The sequence below is a fragment of the Protopterus annectens genome, chromosome 9.part0 (genome assembly GCF_019279795.1).
Source record: "Protopterus annectens isolate FY-2018-M chromosome 9.part0, PAN1.0, whole genome shotgun sequence".
Taxonomy (NCBI): domain Eukaryota; kingdom Metazoa; phylum Chordata; order Ceratodontiformes; family Protopteridae; genus Protopterus; species Protopterus annectens.
The window spans coordinates 320354179-320371522 of record NC_056743.1 but is presented as its reverse complement, the minus strand read 5'-3'; the positions used below and the strand labels follow the sequence as shown (position 1 = coordinate 320371522).

Sequence of the window (17344 nt, the reverse complement as noted above, 5' to 3'; positions counted from 1 at the left end):
TCAGTCCTAGGTCTCTTAGAGGGGGAAGGCTGGCTTCCCCTGATTAAAGTAATAAGGTCTTCATCCATTCTTACTATTTGTTTTTTAGGCATAGAGACCTGACCATGAGGTCTGGGCGTCAGTTTTCTAAGCATGGTTCGAGTTTTAGGCCTTGAAGAAGAAGATGGCATTGGTTTAATAAGCAAGTCAGTAGGCCTGAATACACAATCAGAAGCCGATGCCTGCACAGCGGCTCTGTACCTATCCAAGTTAGAGACATCTGCAGGTTCCACAATTGAAGCATCTCACGGCATACCGGACTCCAAATGGGTCTCAGTAGAGGCCTGCAAATCTGAAGTAGCGGGTATCAGGGGCTGCGAAAGCGCCTCACTGAGTTCCGGCGAACTGGCGACTGGCTTAGGAGAAGCGTCGTCGGCAGCTTTTGATCTAGGCGGCTTGTCTCTGTATTTATCTTTGCTTTTTTTCGGAATGTTGGTAGTCGGATGGCTTACCAAAGACATATCAGGATAATTGAACCTAGCACCAAAATATTTAGAAGCGAAAATATACCAATGACGGATAGTTCATGGTGTAAATAAGGCACAAAACAGACAGCGAGGTACGTCGTGGTCAGGGCCTAGGCAAGGAATACAGTATGAATGAAAATCTTTATGAGGTATTTGCTTTCCACAAGTAATGCAATTATTTACGTTTACTGACATTGGTTTAGAGCAAGAAAAAGTTTCCCCAATGGGGTACTTAGCTTTTAGTTGAAGACTTCGGTTCTGAAACTCGAAAAAGAAAATTTCAGGAGTCGGCCGACCGGCACTTGCAACTGCTTCTGGCACCACATGGCAAGAAAGACTAATGTAATGACATCAGCTGCATGCCCCATACCCCCAACGACCTGACGCCAAGGAAGAAGGGACAGCAACAGAGGCAGGAACCAAGACTTTACGAACATGTATAAAGTATTACAACCAAAAATCAAAACAATACTGTGTATAAACACACACTGTTTGATGGTTCCCATAACGATTTTAAGTTTGTCATTTTGGAGCAATTAAACCTGGACCCCAGAGAGGGTAACTGTGAAAATATGCTGGAATATATAGACAGTTGCTGTGGCAATTTAGATAGAATGCTTTTACTACTCAGGGCTTAAATTAATATGTTTCAGTGCAACCTATTTTAAAATTTATAGCAGTCAAATTATAGTACAACAGTAGTAAACTGGTCTACCTCAAAAATAATCAAACTTACATAGCCAATATTACTTGTACCTGTATGTACATATCTAACATAAATTATATATATTTTTATTTATTTTGTTAGCTTAATGTAATGTAACCAATTAAAATACAACATGCATTTTTGTACCTTGTTGAGTATTTTAAGCATTATATACATTTTAAAATTGATATTTTGAACTGATTTTTTTTATTGTGAGATTTACCAAATATTTCAAGTTTTGTTTCTTTAAGAAGAGGTTCACACACTGTTAAGAATATTAATTAATCAATCAATTAACTAACAGACCCTAATATGACTTCCTATATAAGGAATGTTTTAAAACCTAGCTTTTATTCTGGTGAAGTCTCAATGAAAAGGGATGAAAAAGTTTAATAAAACTTTCACTGGAAAATTACTTAGTTTCTTCTTGTGGTTCTTGGTAATTCCGCACTCTTAAGTTGTCAGCTTGCCTGTGGATTTTAGTGAACTTTGGCGATATTGGTCTCTTTTGTTTTGGTCTAAAATACGGTTACGTTAATTTTTATCTGCCACTACTGAATTTATAAAAAGAATCGTTCTGGGACTGGTACATGGTGTTATTAAAATATCAAAATGAGGAGTAACTAGAAATCAGACTTTATGTCCTGCTACAGAAATTCCACCTGGCTAGACGGGGTTGCCTGAAAGATCTGCATTACTTAAAATCAGAGTAGAAGCTAAGGAAGGGCAAGAGGGTGGCTAGTCAAAGCATATGGTGTCGAGGGGATGTAATTAGATGTTGCCAATGGGTCTTTACTGCAGTACTGTTATTGAAAAGTTACTGTTGATATTGTAATTGCTAAATGGGCTGAGATTCTTAGTGGGTGGCACTGTAACAGTAGCAAATTGCTTCCTACAGTGTAGCATGTTCTGTTACTAAAACAAAGGACTTTTTTACTGACAGACACAATAAGTAAGACTTCTTGGAATCAGCCTGCTTATACATTTCTTTAGATTCCCTGGTAGTTACTAGGTATGTAGTGCAGGCAACCATTAAGCACCCTCGCCCATTTTCTCACATATTCCAATGTACTATCTGGTTAAGTGACTTGTTTAAGGTCACACAGTAAGCAAATGACAGTGGAAAGACTCAAACCTTGCAACCCTCGTCAGAGGAAGCAGGTCATTACTAGGTCATTGTGTGTAACTGAATTTGTTCAGATCAGATAATTTTTTTTTTTTGGTTCCTCAAGTTAAAGTTGGTCATCTAGTGCTGGGAGTTGGTCATCTAGTGCTGGGAGCTATTCTTCAATCTACCTCTCTCCTTAAAATTACTTCTTGGAATGTTTGTGCATTGCGTATATGCATATTCTGTGTTTCACTGTACTAGGGTACTTGTCAGAACAAGTTAGTTGGCGATGTCCTTGAAATCAGTTTTGCCATCTTACATTCACTGTGCAACTAAAAATGGTCAATGTGGGGCTAAAAGCCAAGCTGAAACTTAATTCTGTATCATATGCAACTGCTCATCTCATAGTATTGCTCTACTGCCAAATAATTATGTAGTACCATTACATCATGCACAGCATGATGGCTTCACTTTCTTTTAAGCAACTGCCACTCCTTGGAAGGTTTATGTATTTGAGTACATATGCATATTTCTGCCAGTATCTGGCACTTCTTAGAAAAATTCAGTCACTAATGTCTTTTTAAAATGTTTTTGCTTTCCTAAATTCATCAGGCAACCATGAGTTTGTTACGATATACTAAAAAGCAAGAGACAATGTAATTTTTAACAGGTGCAACTGCTCACATCAGTGTTGTTTTGCTGTCAGATAAACAGTTACGTAACTTCCTCATAAGGAAATTTCATATCATTCATATAAAGAAGGCTTCATGACTTAATTACTTTTTAAATGAATTGCTGCTACTTGGAAGGTTTGTATATATATGCACCAGTAATGTCTGACTTTTTTGAGGTGCTTGAGAGAACATGCCAGTCCATAACACCATTTTGTTGTCCTATATTCATGGTCTAACCGAAAGCCTGATACTGTGGAACTGAAAAACAAGAAAAAATGTATTTTGAAAATAGTGCAAGATGCTCACCTCACAGTACTGTACTGTTACCAGATGAACAGTTGTATAGCTTTCTTGGAAAAAGTTTTACATCATTCATAAATTATACACACACTCCATCAAAGTATGTTTACATACTACAGACAGGACAGGAGCTATATTCTGAAGGAAGTGTGGCAGAGTATTCTCTCAAACTGCATATACAACTATGAATAAGTTTCCAAACATATGCTTAGTAATTAAGAATCCCATAAGTTAAAAGTGGAAGAGGAGAAAATTTTCTTTCCAAATCTGTCCAAAACTATGCTCTCTTTTATCTACAGGAGAAGGGTTAGTATTGACTAAATTCCTGTTCTCACTGGTAAAGGGGTTGGGATGGCTGGTGGATCAGACCTAAGATGAGAAGCAACAACTTGTTAGCTAAATCTATCTGCCTTTAAGGAGACTGAAGGCTGACAGTCGAGAGTTATTACAGGCAACATTTAACATATCCTCCAAGGCTGGCAAAATAAGAGTGATACTTGTGGTTATGTGATACATCCACTTGCAACATATCATAATAATGATTCAAATCAAAAATATATAATTTGTCTGAAAATAGTTTCAGAAAAGGAAAATTTTTCCAAAGGAGCTGGAGAGGACCAACTATCCTCAGAATCGGAGTACTGGGCATGGGATACTCTAGGAGGAGTTGTCCTGTCTCTGTTAATGTTAGAATCCTCTGCCAAACTTTCTTCTGGAATTTTTTTTAACTGAAGTTACACTCTGGTAAGGATTTTTGAATACCAGGATTAACAGCCTGCAATAACATCCTGGCTAAGACAAGGAAATCATATTTATGAACAGACACTATGTCCTTTGATAAACAATGTCTAACCTTTTGTTTTTTCTTTGGAGAGACCTTTCTGGAAAAAGACAGACTAGGATATGGTACTGCACACTCTTGGCAAGAGGACGCTTTCTATGGCCACCCAAAGAAGAACCTCCAAGAGCATCTCTCAGACCCACAGATGATTGTGCTCCCATGCCTGGATTGCACAATGTAAAGCCACAGACAAGGCTTACCCCCTGTCCATGTTGGCTGAAGAAGCTACACCAGGTGAACAAGGAGCAATAAGCAACTGTTCTGAGGAACAATAGTCAACAACTACAGAGTCATCCACCAACAGCTGAGGCACTGTTTAAGCCCACTGTGACAGCAAAGGTTCTTTACTGTGTTGCTTTTTATTTTTAACTACAGAGGGAGAGGAAACAGAATATCCAAAGTATCCCTGCTGTAACAGAGAAAGAATCCTGAATGCCTGTAAGAAAATACTAGAAAGAGTCTGTTGGAAGTTAAATTGACAGACAAGTGTTTACAACAAGCACACACACACTTCCCCACACAGTCCATTTTCAAAAGTAAAAGCACAAGCAGTACACAAAAACCCCTGTCAGCATTCAAAGTCCATTTTCTGAAGTACACTCTCAGGAAAAAAACAGAAGATCAGTTCTCACTAAGTGCACACAAGCATTCAACATAAAAAAGTTTCCTGTCCTGTAAAACACTTCCCACTCCTTAAAACTTAAAAATAAAAGTTCTCATATGTAGTACATTTTTACCATAAATTAACCCCAATGCTCAAAATAAGCCACATTCTAAAAATAGTGGTCCCTGATAGGAAATGTCTGATACTGTAAAAAAATACCAATTTGCTTAAAAGGGGAATACTGTTTTAAGTCAGAAAATACGGTATATTAATATTTTCTTAAAAGGGAAATAATTTCAGTGTGGAAGACTTCCCCTATGGGGACTTACCTACCTTAAAAAAAGCTTGAAGCCGATTGCTGCTACTGAGAAACCTCAGAGCTGCTTCCTCTTGAGGCAGCAATAAATTACAGAAGTTGTATACACATGGGTAACCCTGTGGAAGAATATCAGCAGTCAATCAGCAGTGATAGTCTAAGTGGGGATGTTTTGGCATAATGGCTCAGGTTTTTATCTCAGAAGTATAAGATTCAGAGTTTTATTTTGATCTCTGGTTATTGGACAGGCTTGTAATAGCCCACAGATTGACAGCCTAGTATTTACCACATCTTTAAAATTTTTCTCCCTAAGAGAATAACATCTTGTAAGAGGGCCTAACACAGATAAAGGACTTGAGAAAAAAAAGCCATTGTTTAAAACACAATGCCGAGAAGTGCATTATAGTGCCATTTTGGGAAAACATCCACAAAGCCAATTACTCCTTAGATAAAATATCCATAAGAGTTGACTCGGTAGTTAGGGATCCGGAAACATATGTAGACAGTAATCTGGCCTTCGACCAAGACGTAGCCAAGATAGTAAAAAAGTCTCTACGTTGTCCAAATTATAAGTAAGGGTATGGCACCTGGGTAGCACTTCACTCAGCTATTAACAGAATAATAATGGAGTAAAATGCCCCCTTCGGCATGTACCTGATCAAGCATTTGCAACAGTTGTAACTCCCACAGATGTTCCTCACCAGGAGGATCCAGGGAATTAACACACTGTCCTACACACATTACCTCAAGTCCTTATCTCTATACTCTATCCTACAGCTTACTAAGGGGTGATATATGCCTGGCCTATAAGGCATCCTCAGATCCGGCCCTGATAGAGCTTTTGTATGTCTGCAAAATGATCAGCACTAGAAAAACTAGATCCCAGGATTTAACCTGCCTGTGACAAACAGAATATGCTAGGAGTGAAGACGTCTATTTCTAAAGATCCCCGCAGCATGGAACAGGCTAACAATCCATGTGAAGCAGAGTTCATCCCTGACTCTATTCAAATGAAACTTTGACCAGTAAATCGGTAATACTAAATTCACCCCTGATCTGTCCCCCACATCTGTAGTGGACAAAGGCAGACAGTTAAGTAAAATATTACCTAACACACCACCCCCTTCAATTAAGCCCATAGCCACCTCCAAACTGACATAAACCTCCTAACAGACACCCAAGGTACATGGAGACACAACTGGATTGGGCTGCATGGCTAAGTTTATAAATACCCTGGAGGTCATTAGTCTAGTATATTCCTATAAACCTACTAAGTGTGGGAAGCAAACACAGCTTTGTGAAGCTGGATGGTTGTATCCTAGGGTGGGATATAACCTAAACAGCCAAAGGCTACTGGAGCCGTTAGAATGATGAACATCTGAAAGATTCTTACTGTGGTACTGAAAAGGAAGACAGAAAGAACAATGTGGAAATGCTTGCCTCATGGTGCTGTTCTGCTGTCAGATGTACGGTTATATACAGCTTTATGCATTACCTGGACAAGGGATACTTTAGAAGAGTAAAAAACACTGTTGTGCCTATTACACATTATAGGAGGGCACAACAAAAGAACTAAAGTCTAGGTACTTCCACGAAACAAACATAGCATCCTCAAAAGCAGGATCAAATGTTAATACAAGCAATGGTTTCCTTCTCTTTCTTCCTAAGATGCGCATTATAACTGCTTTTGACTGGCAGGAAAGGAGACGTCAAAGAGTTACATTTCATGATCTAAAAACCTTCACCAAGAGAGAGCTCTTCAAAGTCAAAGTAAACTTTACTGTCATACAGATCAACACAAAGGAAAAAGTGAGTACCACTGCACAAAATTTGATGCTCAGGCTCATACCATACGAATGACAGTTTACAGAAGACATATTAAATTAATAAACAAAACTAAATTAAAAATAAAAAGGATACAAAATAGTAAAATAAAGTAAAACAAATTTGAAAGCTCTATTCACATCAGAAACACAACAAATACAGCAGCAGGAATAGACTCAGTAGCAATATAAGGATATGCAAAAAACAGTACTATAATAAATAACAGAGGCAGACACATGAACTTACCCACCACCAATACATATCAAACTTACAGTTCACAGTTTTCCTAGTACAGACAGAGATGTATGAAGTGAGCCATTCAGAAAGTTTATGTACACAATGACATATATTGCACACAAATGATGTTTTACCCATGTAATGCATTAGGCTATGGGTTTGTTATTCAGCAGTCTAACAGCGTGTAGAAAGAATCTATTATGGAATCTGGATGTCCAGCATCTAATGCTTCTGTAGCGCTTCCTTGTTGGCAGAACAGTCCATGAACCGGATGCTGTATATTCCTCAATATTTTCTGGACTCTGTCATAGAATCTGTTTGAATATATGTCCTGTAGGGATTGAAAGTTGATGCCAATGATTTTTGTGGCCTGTTTAACAATCTTATCCAGTGCCTTTCAATCAGCTTGAGAGCAATTTCCAGACCAGACAATGACGTTGTTCGTCAATACACACTCAATTGTGGCTCTATAAAAGGCGAGTAGTACCTGTGAGGGGAGGTTAGCTCCACAAAGTGTTGTTGGGCTCCCTTTATAAGGTAAGAAGTGTTTGTGGCCCAACTTCGGTTTTGCGAGATTTGTATCCCTAGGAATTTGGTGCCATTTACTCTCTCCAATGTGGCACCATTGATAATGATAGGGGTGTGTGTTTTTTTTCTTCCTAAAATTGATGATTTCCTTGGTTTTCCCAATATTTACTGCTAAGCTGTTGTCAGTGCTCCAATGAACAAGTTGGTTCACTTCCTCCCTGTAGGCCCTCTCGTCTTCCTTCTTGATAAGGCTGATTACTGTCGTGTCGTCTGCAAATTTCATGATTCTATTTGACTGACTCATACCTGTGCACTCATGTTAGAACTGTGAAAAAAAAAACACTGAGTATGCAACCTGGGACCCCAGTGTTTAGGGTGATGCTTTCCAGCTTGAACCATCTGTGGCCTTTCAGTTAGGAAGACGGGATCTATAAAAAGACAACCCATTCTCCCTATTACTAGCACAAGAGCCTCCTGCCTTCAGACTAGACAATAGATAAAAATTCAGTAGAAAGCTTCCTTTAGCTGGGATAGGGTGTATGAATGGCACAAGCCACAAAGGCAGACGTTACACAGAGTGATATCAATCAAATAGATAGCCAGTGAACTTAACTTTTTGGGCAAATTTCAGAAGCTGGCTAGTAACTGCATGCCAGCAAAAAAGAAATTTAGAGAACTTGAAAGAAAATCAGTCACAAAAGTTGAGAAGAAAACCAATGACTGGGAAGAATTCTGCAGCTGTTCAGCAAAAAGCGGTGCACGCTCCAACTTTGGTTCAAGACGACTTCCAGTAAACTAACAGAAAACACAAGTCAAATGTACTCAGAGCGGATTAAAATAAATTAAATATTGAAGGATTACATCAACTCAAGCAACAAAAGGCTGGTAAAAATGGCAGAAGCTATAAAAAGATATTCAGATGAGGTGAGAATATAAAAATGCAAAAATAAGATGTCTAAATGAAGAAAAGGCTGGCTAAGTATGAAACTGATCAAGAAGAGGTGTTTCAAAAATAACAGAATTAGAAGACAGAGCACATAGCAAATACCTGAAATTTTCTGCTGTACCAGAGAAGCTGTAAGGAATATAATTTATTTTATGAAAGCACAAATAAGCAAACTGACTGGTATTGCACCACAGGAGCTACTAATTGAAAGGGTATTTCATGTGTATGCTCCAAACCTGGCCATGAGAAAGCAACCTAGATGTTTAACAGTAAGATGCAATCTTACTATCAGAAAAAGTTGGTTCTGACAAAACTATGACAGAATGACAAAGGATTAAAAGTGGGAGACAGCAGAGTGTTTGTGAAAAATGATTACTCACTGTACACTGGGCAAAAGAAGAGTAAATTTATTCCACTAATCAGGGAATGTTGGGAAGTCATGAGATACAAGCTGCTGTATCCAGCTATTTTTAGAATATTCTTTCCTGGAGGGTCAAAATATTGTTTTAATGCAGAACAAGCTAGAGAGGAAATGCAAAGGTCTGTTCAACAAAGGCAGAGCTATCAAAACAGGAGGAGATTCTTCTTCTTGTTCTTCTGGTAATAAAGCCCATAGAGAGAGACCACGCCAATTAAACCTTTTTTCAATGTTTCGAAGGAAAATGATTCAGAGTCAGTAAAAAGCACAAGAGGTGATGAAGAACCAGCAGTATGTTGAAAATGAAACAGAGACTGGAAGTTAAGACATGGAGATCAAAAGGAAGAAAACAAGTAACACTGAAATTGACAAATGCATTAATTACATTTGAGAAAAATGACATAAGGAAACCTGGAAATACTGGACTTTTTTACTTTCTTAAACTTGTAAGAACACTAAAGCATATGTTCTACTTCGTGCCATTAATGTTTGGAAGAACATTTAGGAAGAAGGAAGTGGAAGAAAATAATTAACTAAGTAAAACAAAATGTTGTTCTTAACAGTAGTATTTTTTAATGCATGACATAACCTGCATGCTATAAAGTAAAGCTTATTATTTTCGAGTGCAATAGGGATATTAAAGTAAACAGGTGCCCATGTTTTTTCCCTTCCCTTCCCTCTCTTTATTCAGTTTTAAGAAATGCTGCAATGTAAACAAAAAAGGGGGGGATGAAAAATCTGGTCAAAAGAAAAGGATACAAGAAAAATGAACATGCTTTTTCTTACTCTTGCATAAGGGAATGACTACATGCCCTTGGCTTGATCTAGTAAGTTTTAAGGGGAAGCAAATAAAAGAGAACACTGAATATAATAAAAAAGCTCTTCTCTGGCAAATAAATGAGTGCTTGTAGCGGCAACTGTGTATCTAGTTCTATGAAGACAATCGGATAAAGGGCAATAAAAACAGAATGCTTCTTTCAATGCTTTCTGAAAACATGTTTTACTAATCTGGGACAGGAATAAAAAGACAAAAACAGATAGCATTTAGTAAAAGCACAGGCTGTACCATGTGTCTTAGCATGGATACCCTTAAGGAATAGGTACAGGAAATTTGGGAGTTATTAGGGAAGACAGAAATTTCTTCTGAAAATATAGCTAGGGAGTAGGATAAAATTAATGTGGAGTTAAAAAATAGGGTGGAAATAAAAGAAAAAGAGATACTGTTAAGAAGTAAGAAGAATTATTTAGAGGGACTGACAAAGGTTAAAGTATTGCAGAAGAGGGGAACAAGGAGAAGCAATTGCAGAATGCTAAACAGAAAATAAGGGATTACCCTCAATAATATGCATGAGTTTAGAAAAGACTGCTGTTAAGCAACTGTTTTTGATAATAGCTCCAGAGCACAAAAACTTACAGTAGAATGACTTTGGCAACAGAACGTAGAAAGGGTTGTCGCCAAGCTCAGGGAGCCTATAACAAGGAAGATAACCAGAGATTCTCTAGAGATTTATTTCTTATTTTATTTAACATTTGTTTACCAGAAAGTCTGATTGGGACAGAGACCATTTTGAGCGAAGGCCTTAGAAGAAATGTTCCAGATGCATGTCTTTGGAATGTGGGAGGAAATGCATGCAAAAGCAGGAAGAACATGTAGACTCCACACAGAAGACACCCCAATTGAGAATTGAACCAGAGAACCTCTTACTGTGAGGCGACAACGCTAACCCCTGCACCACTGTGCCACCCACAGGTACTAGAAATATTTTGAAAGCTTTGTGAAAATATGTACAAAGCAAAGAAATATGCAAACCAAGAAAAGGTGCAAATGAAGATGTTTATGAAAGAATTAAATATGACAAGGTTAGAGGCAGAGGAGCCTCAACTACTAACAGAACAGCAAGAGATGAGATAGAAATTGTGATGTATAAAAACCTACTGGAAAAGCTGTCAGGAAAAGATGGTATTCCTGTGGAAGTTTGGAAGCTAGGAGGGGTAAAAAAACTGATAAAACATCTGGAAGATTTTGTTTAACAGTATTTTAAAAGGAAGAGTAGCACCAACACCCTGGAAGAAAGCGGTGGTGGCTGTAACCCCTAAACACAGTAAAGACCCATCAAATACAGCTTCAAATGGGTCCATTCCAATTATAAACCATGATTATAAAGTGTTTATGTCTATAATGGCTATAAGAATGGCGAAGATGCTGCCAAAGATGATAGATATGGATCAATGTGGTTTTGTGGAGGGGAGGCACACATTTGGCAACATTAAGAGAACAAAAATGATCCACAGGAAAGCAAAATGTAAGAAAATACCACTGTTGCAGGTGGGTCTTGACGCACAGAAAGTATTTGACAGAGTAAGCTGGGATTTTCTGAGTTGGGCAATGGAAGCATCTGCATTCCCTGATAAAATTATAAGGTTGATTAGGAGGACATATGAGGGATCAGAGGCGAAAATTAAAGTGAGTGGGTTTCTCTCTGATAAGTTTGGTTTGAGGAGAGGAACCAGGCAGAGATGTCCTCTTTCCCCTTTGTTATTTGTGTTGTATTTAGAACCATTTGCTATGAAATAAGGGACTTAGAAATTCAAGGATATAATTGGTATGGTAGTCAAGAAAAGCTGGCTTTATCTGCAGATATGATATTTTATAAATGATAATACCAGAAAAGGACATCTTACTGTTATGGAACATTTAGAGACAGTTTGAAGTCTTTTTGGAATACCACATAAATAAAGCTAAAACAAATGCAATAGCTGTAAACTATGTACCCACACACAAACTGGTTCAGCAATATCCATATTTATGGAGACATGATAAAATTAAGCACTAGTAAACTTAGGAGTATGGGTTAAAAAGAATTATGTTGCGACAGCTACAGATATGTGGGGAAAGATTAAACAAAAGCTTCTGCAAAAACTGAGAAAATGGAAGTAGTGTTTTATGGATATGAACAGCAAGAGACAATCTGTCAAAATGTTGTTAGTCCATTTTGTTTTATGCACAGGTCAAGTTTACATTTATCAACAAGAGAGAAGCTGTGGACATCAATTAATAAAGAGCTGAGGCCCAAAAACATAACTCAGGAACTCACTGGCAAGTCTCACTCATTTTTACAGTGAATCAGCTTGCCCCAGTGAAGGAGATCATACCCAAAAAACACTGATCTCACTTTCTACAATAAATGTTAGAATGTGTCACAACAATCAAACACATTCCCACTCTACAGATAAACAGCAAGTCAACATACCCTCATTACACAATGATTTAAAAGGCAAAAAATATGATGCCACCATGGGTGCACTATAATTTGAAATGTAACTATTCCTACATTTAGATATGGTCTCTGAGTCACTTACCATCTTCCTTTCATGTTCTTCCCTTAGATCTTAACATAATCCCTCTAGCCTTTTACTTGCCCGGCTTCTTCAGTATTAAGCACCAGACAATGACTGAATAAAGACTTATTTTAATTGCACTGGTGTAGGGGATATAGTTTTGACTACTGCCTAGGCAACTTGACATCACTGGAAGCGTTACAGTGATGGCAGGGAAAGGATGGGTGAGTCCATCCTGGGGAACGAGGGCAGAGCAGGACACACACTGCCTAGCTCTCAGCCAATCTGTGTCAAATCACAACAGAATTGGGTACAAATTAAGAAATAATCAGGGATACTTTTAAAATATTAGTACTATTAACTAAAGACATTGACAAAATAAGAGAATGTGAATTAATACACAATTTCTGAAATAAAAGACGCCAATAACTTCATTATTTGTCAAGTGCAATTCACCACCACTTCTCCAAAAGTCACCAAATTTAGGAAGGATCAACAGGGACTGAGCTAAAATTAGAGTCAACATAAGGGACAGTGGGCACGTAATCCTTCAGAGGATAGACTGTGTTTCGCTGAGGGTGAATTTATTGTTCAGGCTGCCATCACCTTGTCTCAGCTTGCTTTCATTAGTATGCGTATGGCAAACACATATGGAGAAGGCGCTGAGAATCACAATTGGGAAGAGCATAGCCCCCTTCCCACCCCTCAAACACCTTACCCAGGGATACTGGTAGATAGACATGTATTAAAAGAATGATGACAATGATGCCAGCAACAGCACAGAGACTCACCAATACCTGCCTGAGTAACGGTTTCTCCAGATATCTCTCACAGTAGCAGAATTGGGGACTCCCCACCACTAGGGAACAATTTGGTTGAAGTCTGACAGAGGGAGGTTTGATATGCAGAAGGCAAAAGGGGCAGGGGACTTCAGCTTCACTCTAGTACTTGTGAGTCATGGGAATGAAGTAGTGGAATCTGCAAATGTTGTCGACTTTGCTCTCCAGTCTCAAGGAAAAAGGTGGTCTCCATGACAATCTTGACTTCTGATCTGTTGATCACAGGTACATCTGGAAAATGTATACTTTTTGGATGACTGATGGTGAGAATTTTTCAATGACACACTTTAGAAGGACTGCCTAAAGATTCATTCAGAATGCATTTGAGCAGCCCTTATTCCCAGCTGCAGTGTGTGGGTCAAAAGGGGCATGTGCATCCAAAATATGGGAACATGAGATTAGGAAAGGGTAGGATAAATGACAGATTCACCCAATAGCAGAAATGAGTACAGACAACCGATTCAAAGTAAGATCCTGAATTAAAAAATGTACGCACACAATATATTTTCTATTAATCTAAATGATCTATTTTTTTAAAAAATACTCCTAAGTTTTCCAGTTGACTTTATAGAGAAAGACAGACGCACCAAAATCAACAAGCATACAATACCTCATAATTCATGCTTCCTGGCACTTGTGGATATGTGCCTCTTAGACAACTAATGTTCCTGCATGTGATACTACTTACACACTGTAGTTATGGCAGAATAGCATGTTTAGGAATTTAGGAATTCGCAGTCCCTCACCTTTTCCTTTACTCTAAATGTACAAAATTCAAAAGCTTTAACATTTCAACAACAGATCCAGTTAGTCACCCACACACTTAAATTAGCCATACAACAATTAATGTCACACAATATTTGCTCAAAATGTACTACTGAATAACAAACAACACAGTTAATCTTATTTAATGTTACAAGATGGATAGACATACCTGTTTACTCTTGGGGGAGAGACAGCTAAGATCATTGACTGGCAAGTCAGGACTGTGCTCCTTAAATAAACCGTGTTGAAAGACAGGCTTCCATAGAGGAGAATTAACAAGGATGTTCATGTTTGCAGGTAAAGGTTCAGTGACACCACTCAGCTCTGCAGAAACATGCAAAATGACCATCAATACACTCAGAGCACCAATTGCTTCTATAATACAGCAGTCAGCAGTTCAGTTACGACAAAAATAGAGATAATGTAGCCAGCTAACCGATACAGACAGGTAATCCATCTGTGCTGCAAGTGGCCTGGGATCAAATTGGACCTGATGCATCAAAGGGCGTGCCTGTGGCTAAGAAGTGCTTGTCTTACCCTTGAGGGGATGCTGTGGGGCTTATCACTATCTGTGCTTTCTCTGGTGGAGAAAGGGGACCCTAGGGGCTACTAGTGGTATAGTGGGAGAGTGGTAGAACATTTTCTAAATGATGCACTGCTATGTGCACCATTTAAGAAGACCTCGTAATAATCCTGACCAGTTACTGCCATGTGATGGTCCCAGCACCCAATCAGTGTCTCTCCCATGTAAGCCTTTACTCCATGGCTACAGAGTTGAACAGCCATTAGGATCCATCTACTTCCCAAAAGAAGATGGGAGGGACAATTACTGAAGGGTTACAACTGGGGAAGAAGACACAGAAGCATTCAGGAATGACTGATAGGGGGACGGGAAATACACAGGGGATGGTTTATATTTAAAAAAACATAGACAAACTGGATTTCTGGATTCAACTGCAAGTTACTTGCCTCTGTAACCCCTCAGCCTCCCAGTTATTAAAAAGAAAGAGACCAATCTCCAATAAAAATTGTAAAATGCATCTTATTTGAACTTCATCCATTTTGTACACAGTAAATCTTTACATGGCAAAAATTTAAACTGTACTGTAATTAATCTAAAAGTCACTGTCTGTACTTTACATAAGATTTACAAAGCTAAGTCAAATACATTTACTTAAAAAGGAGTGAAAAGACACTGAAGTAACTCATTCTGTATATGAAAAATGGTAAGCACACACTAACATTTACCTTCAACTAGTAAAACAAATCTAAACTTTACATTAAAGGGAAAGGCATGTTCTAGAATGCAAGAATAGTATCCTTATTTCTGGAAGTTGCTTAAATGGAGAAGGTCCGCATAATGGGGGGGCAATGTTAGTCTCCCACTAGTACTGGGGATGTGGCTGAGCTTCCTGACAGTCTCCTTGGCTGTAAGTTTAGTAATAACCTATGAACTGGCATGCTAGAAAATAACACAGAAATTACAAAATTCACTAAAACACTTCTAGAAGGTACGTCCTGGAAAAGTACAGCGTTGGGACTTCACTAACAGTAGACATTTAAATAAAAGAATCACTGCTGCCTTATGGCTCCTTATACAAATTAGCCACAATCAGGCCGATCCTTCCAGCATAACCTCATAAAGTGTAGTATATCAGTAGAGTTGATCTATCAACGTGCATAAGCCATTCATATGCTGCTTAGCAGAAAAACAAGTCTGCAGTCCAAACCACCTTGTGTTTACATATGTATACACAAATACACACACACTCACAGAGTAAGAAGTCACTAGTAAAATTAGAGAGAGCTTTCACTCCTTTATATACATAAAAAAAAAAACACATTGGTAACAAAAGGACTAACATAGATGTGACTTCTGAGCAACTGATAGTTTACTTTTGAATTGAACATACCTTGACTGGCTCATTCAGCTCTGTTCACCCTATGGGCTCACTTTGCTCCATCTCCCTGCCCCAATTCCCACCCACCCCATACTCTGAATTTATAGGTAACCTCCTTTACTAAGACCCTCCCTTCATCCTCCCATTATACAATAATTACATCCATCAGCACCATCTACATGCCCTTCACTTCCCGCCACTCCAGCCCACCTACCAGTTCAATATCCACACCCATATCTGCTACTCACACAACTCACACCCTCACCAAATATAAATACCTCCTCTAACTACACAACTTCACTCCCAATATGTCTCATTACCGCCAGTCTCATCTCCACTATACCCTCCTGGGATTAACCTCCCTATTCACCTGTCTCTCCATAGCCACCGTCAGCACCTCTTATCTCGTCACACTCACTCACTCAATGTATCCACCCCAAATCCCCCACCCTAACCCACAACATTACTATCACCTCCATTCACACAAGCATATACCCCACCATATACACACAACCCCCCCATATACCATGCCCCTCCCATGTACCACTTCTATCCATCTTAAAAGCAACCAAGTCTACTATTTCACTACCTAATTGTCCAATATCCAATAACTATCACCTGTATAACTACCCAGTTACTACTAGGAGGAGACATTCACCCCAACCCCGGGCCAGCACCCCTGCTAATAAGACATGCACACACCACTATCCAGCTAAGCGCAAACCCACTGACTTACCGATACTAAATATGAATACCCGCAGTATCATGAATAAAATAGAAGACCTCCATGTTGCCATCTCCTTATAACCCTGATATTATTCTCATCACAGAGACATGGCTTAAACCACATATTAAAGATAATACCATCACCCCACCTGGGTATAACATCCTCAGGGCAGACTGGCTAGATGAAAGATGTGGAGGGTTTAGCTTTACTTCACAGAACCAACCTACAACTTCAACTCCTCCAAAAAGATTCCCCTAACTTCAACAATGCACAGACTCTATTTGCAACACTCTCCCTTAACCAACATAAGTACCTAAACCTACTGGGTATCTATATACCCCTGGTGACAACCTAACCACCCTAGAATCCATACTTCATTGCAACTCATACTCCCCTCCCTCAAGAAACTATCATGCTAGGTGATGTAAACATTGACTGGAACTCCATCCATTCTCCCATCCCCACCCACCGCATTAACCTACATACCTTCATCCAACTTATATATACTCCCTTACCCATTGATAAGGCCACAAAAAGAGAATCTATACTTGATTGGATCCTCACAAATCAACCAAATACTGCCCATCAATGTGGCACCCTACTAAACTCTGACTGACCACAGCCCGACTTTTATTCTCGGGGACAAACTTAAAATAATTAACTCTCTCTCTCCCTTCTAAAAACCCACTCTAATAAAAATGTTCCTAGAGACCACTTCATAAGAGCCTTGCAATATTGCAACTGGTCTCCCATCAAAACCATTTC

General features: G+C 38.8%; 1 protein-coding gene across 1 annotated transcript in view; it reads right to left on the bottom strand.

Moving 5' to 3' along the window:
* The window catches only part of ZZEF1 (zinc finger ZZ-type and EF-hand domain containing 1), a gene marked incomplete in the record, with an annotated part of 3903331 nt that overhangs the window by 2215059 nt on the left and 1670928 nt on the right, over nt 1-17344 (bottom strand). The window contains 1 exon segment of the mRNA XM_044082903.1: nt 14121-14275. Within this exon segment, the coding sequence (XP_043938838.1) occupies nt 14121-14275 (155 nt within the window).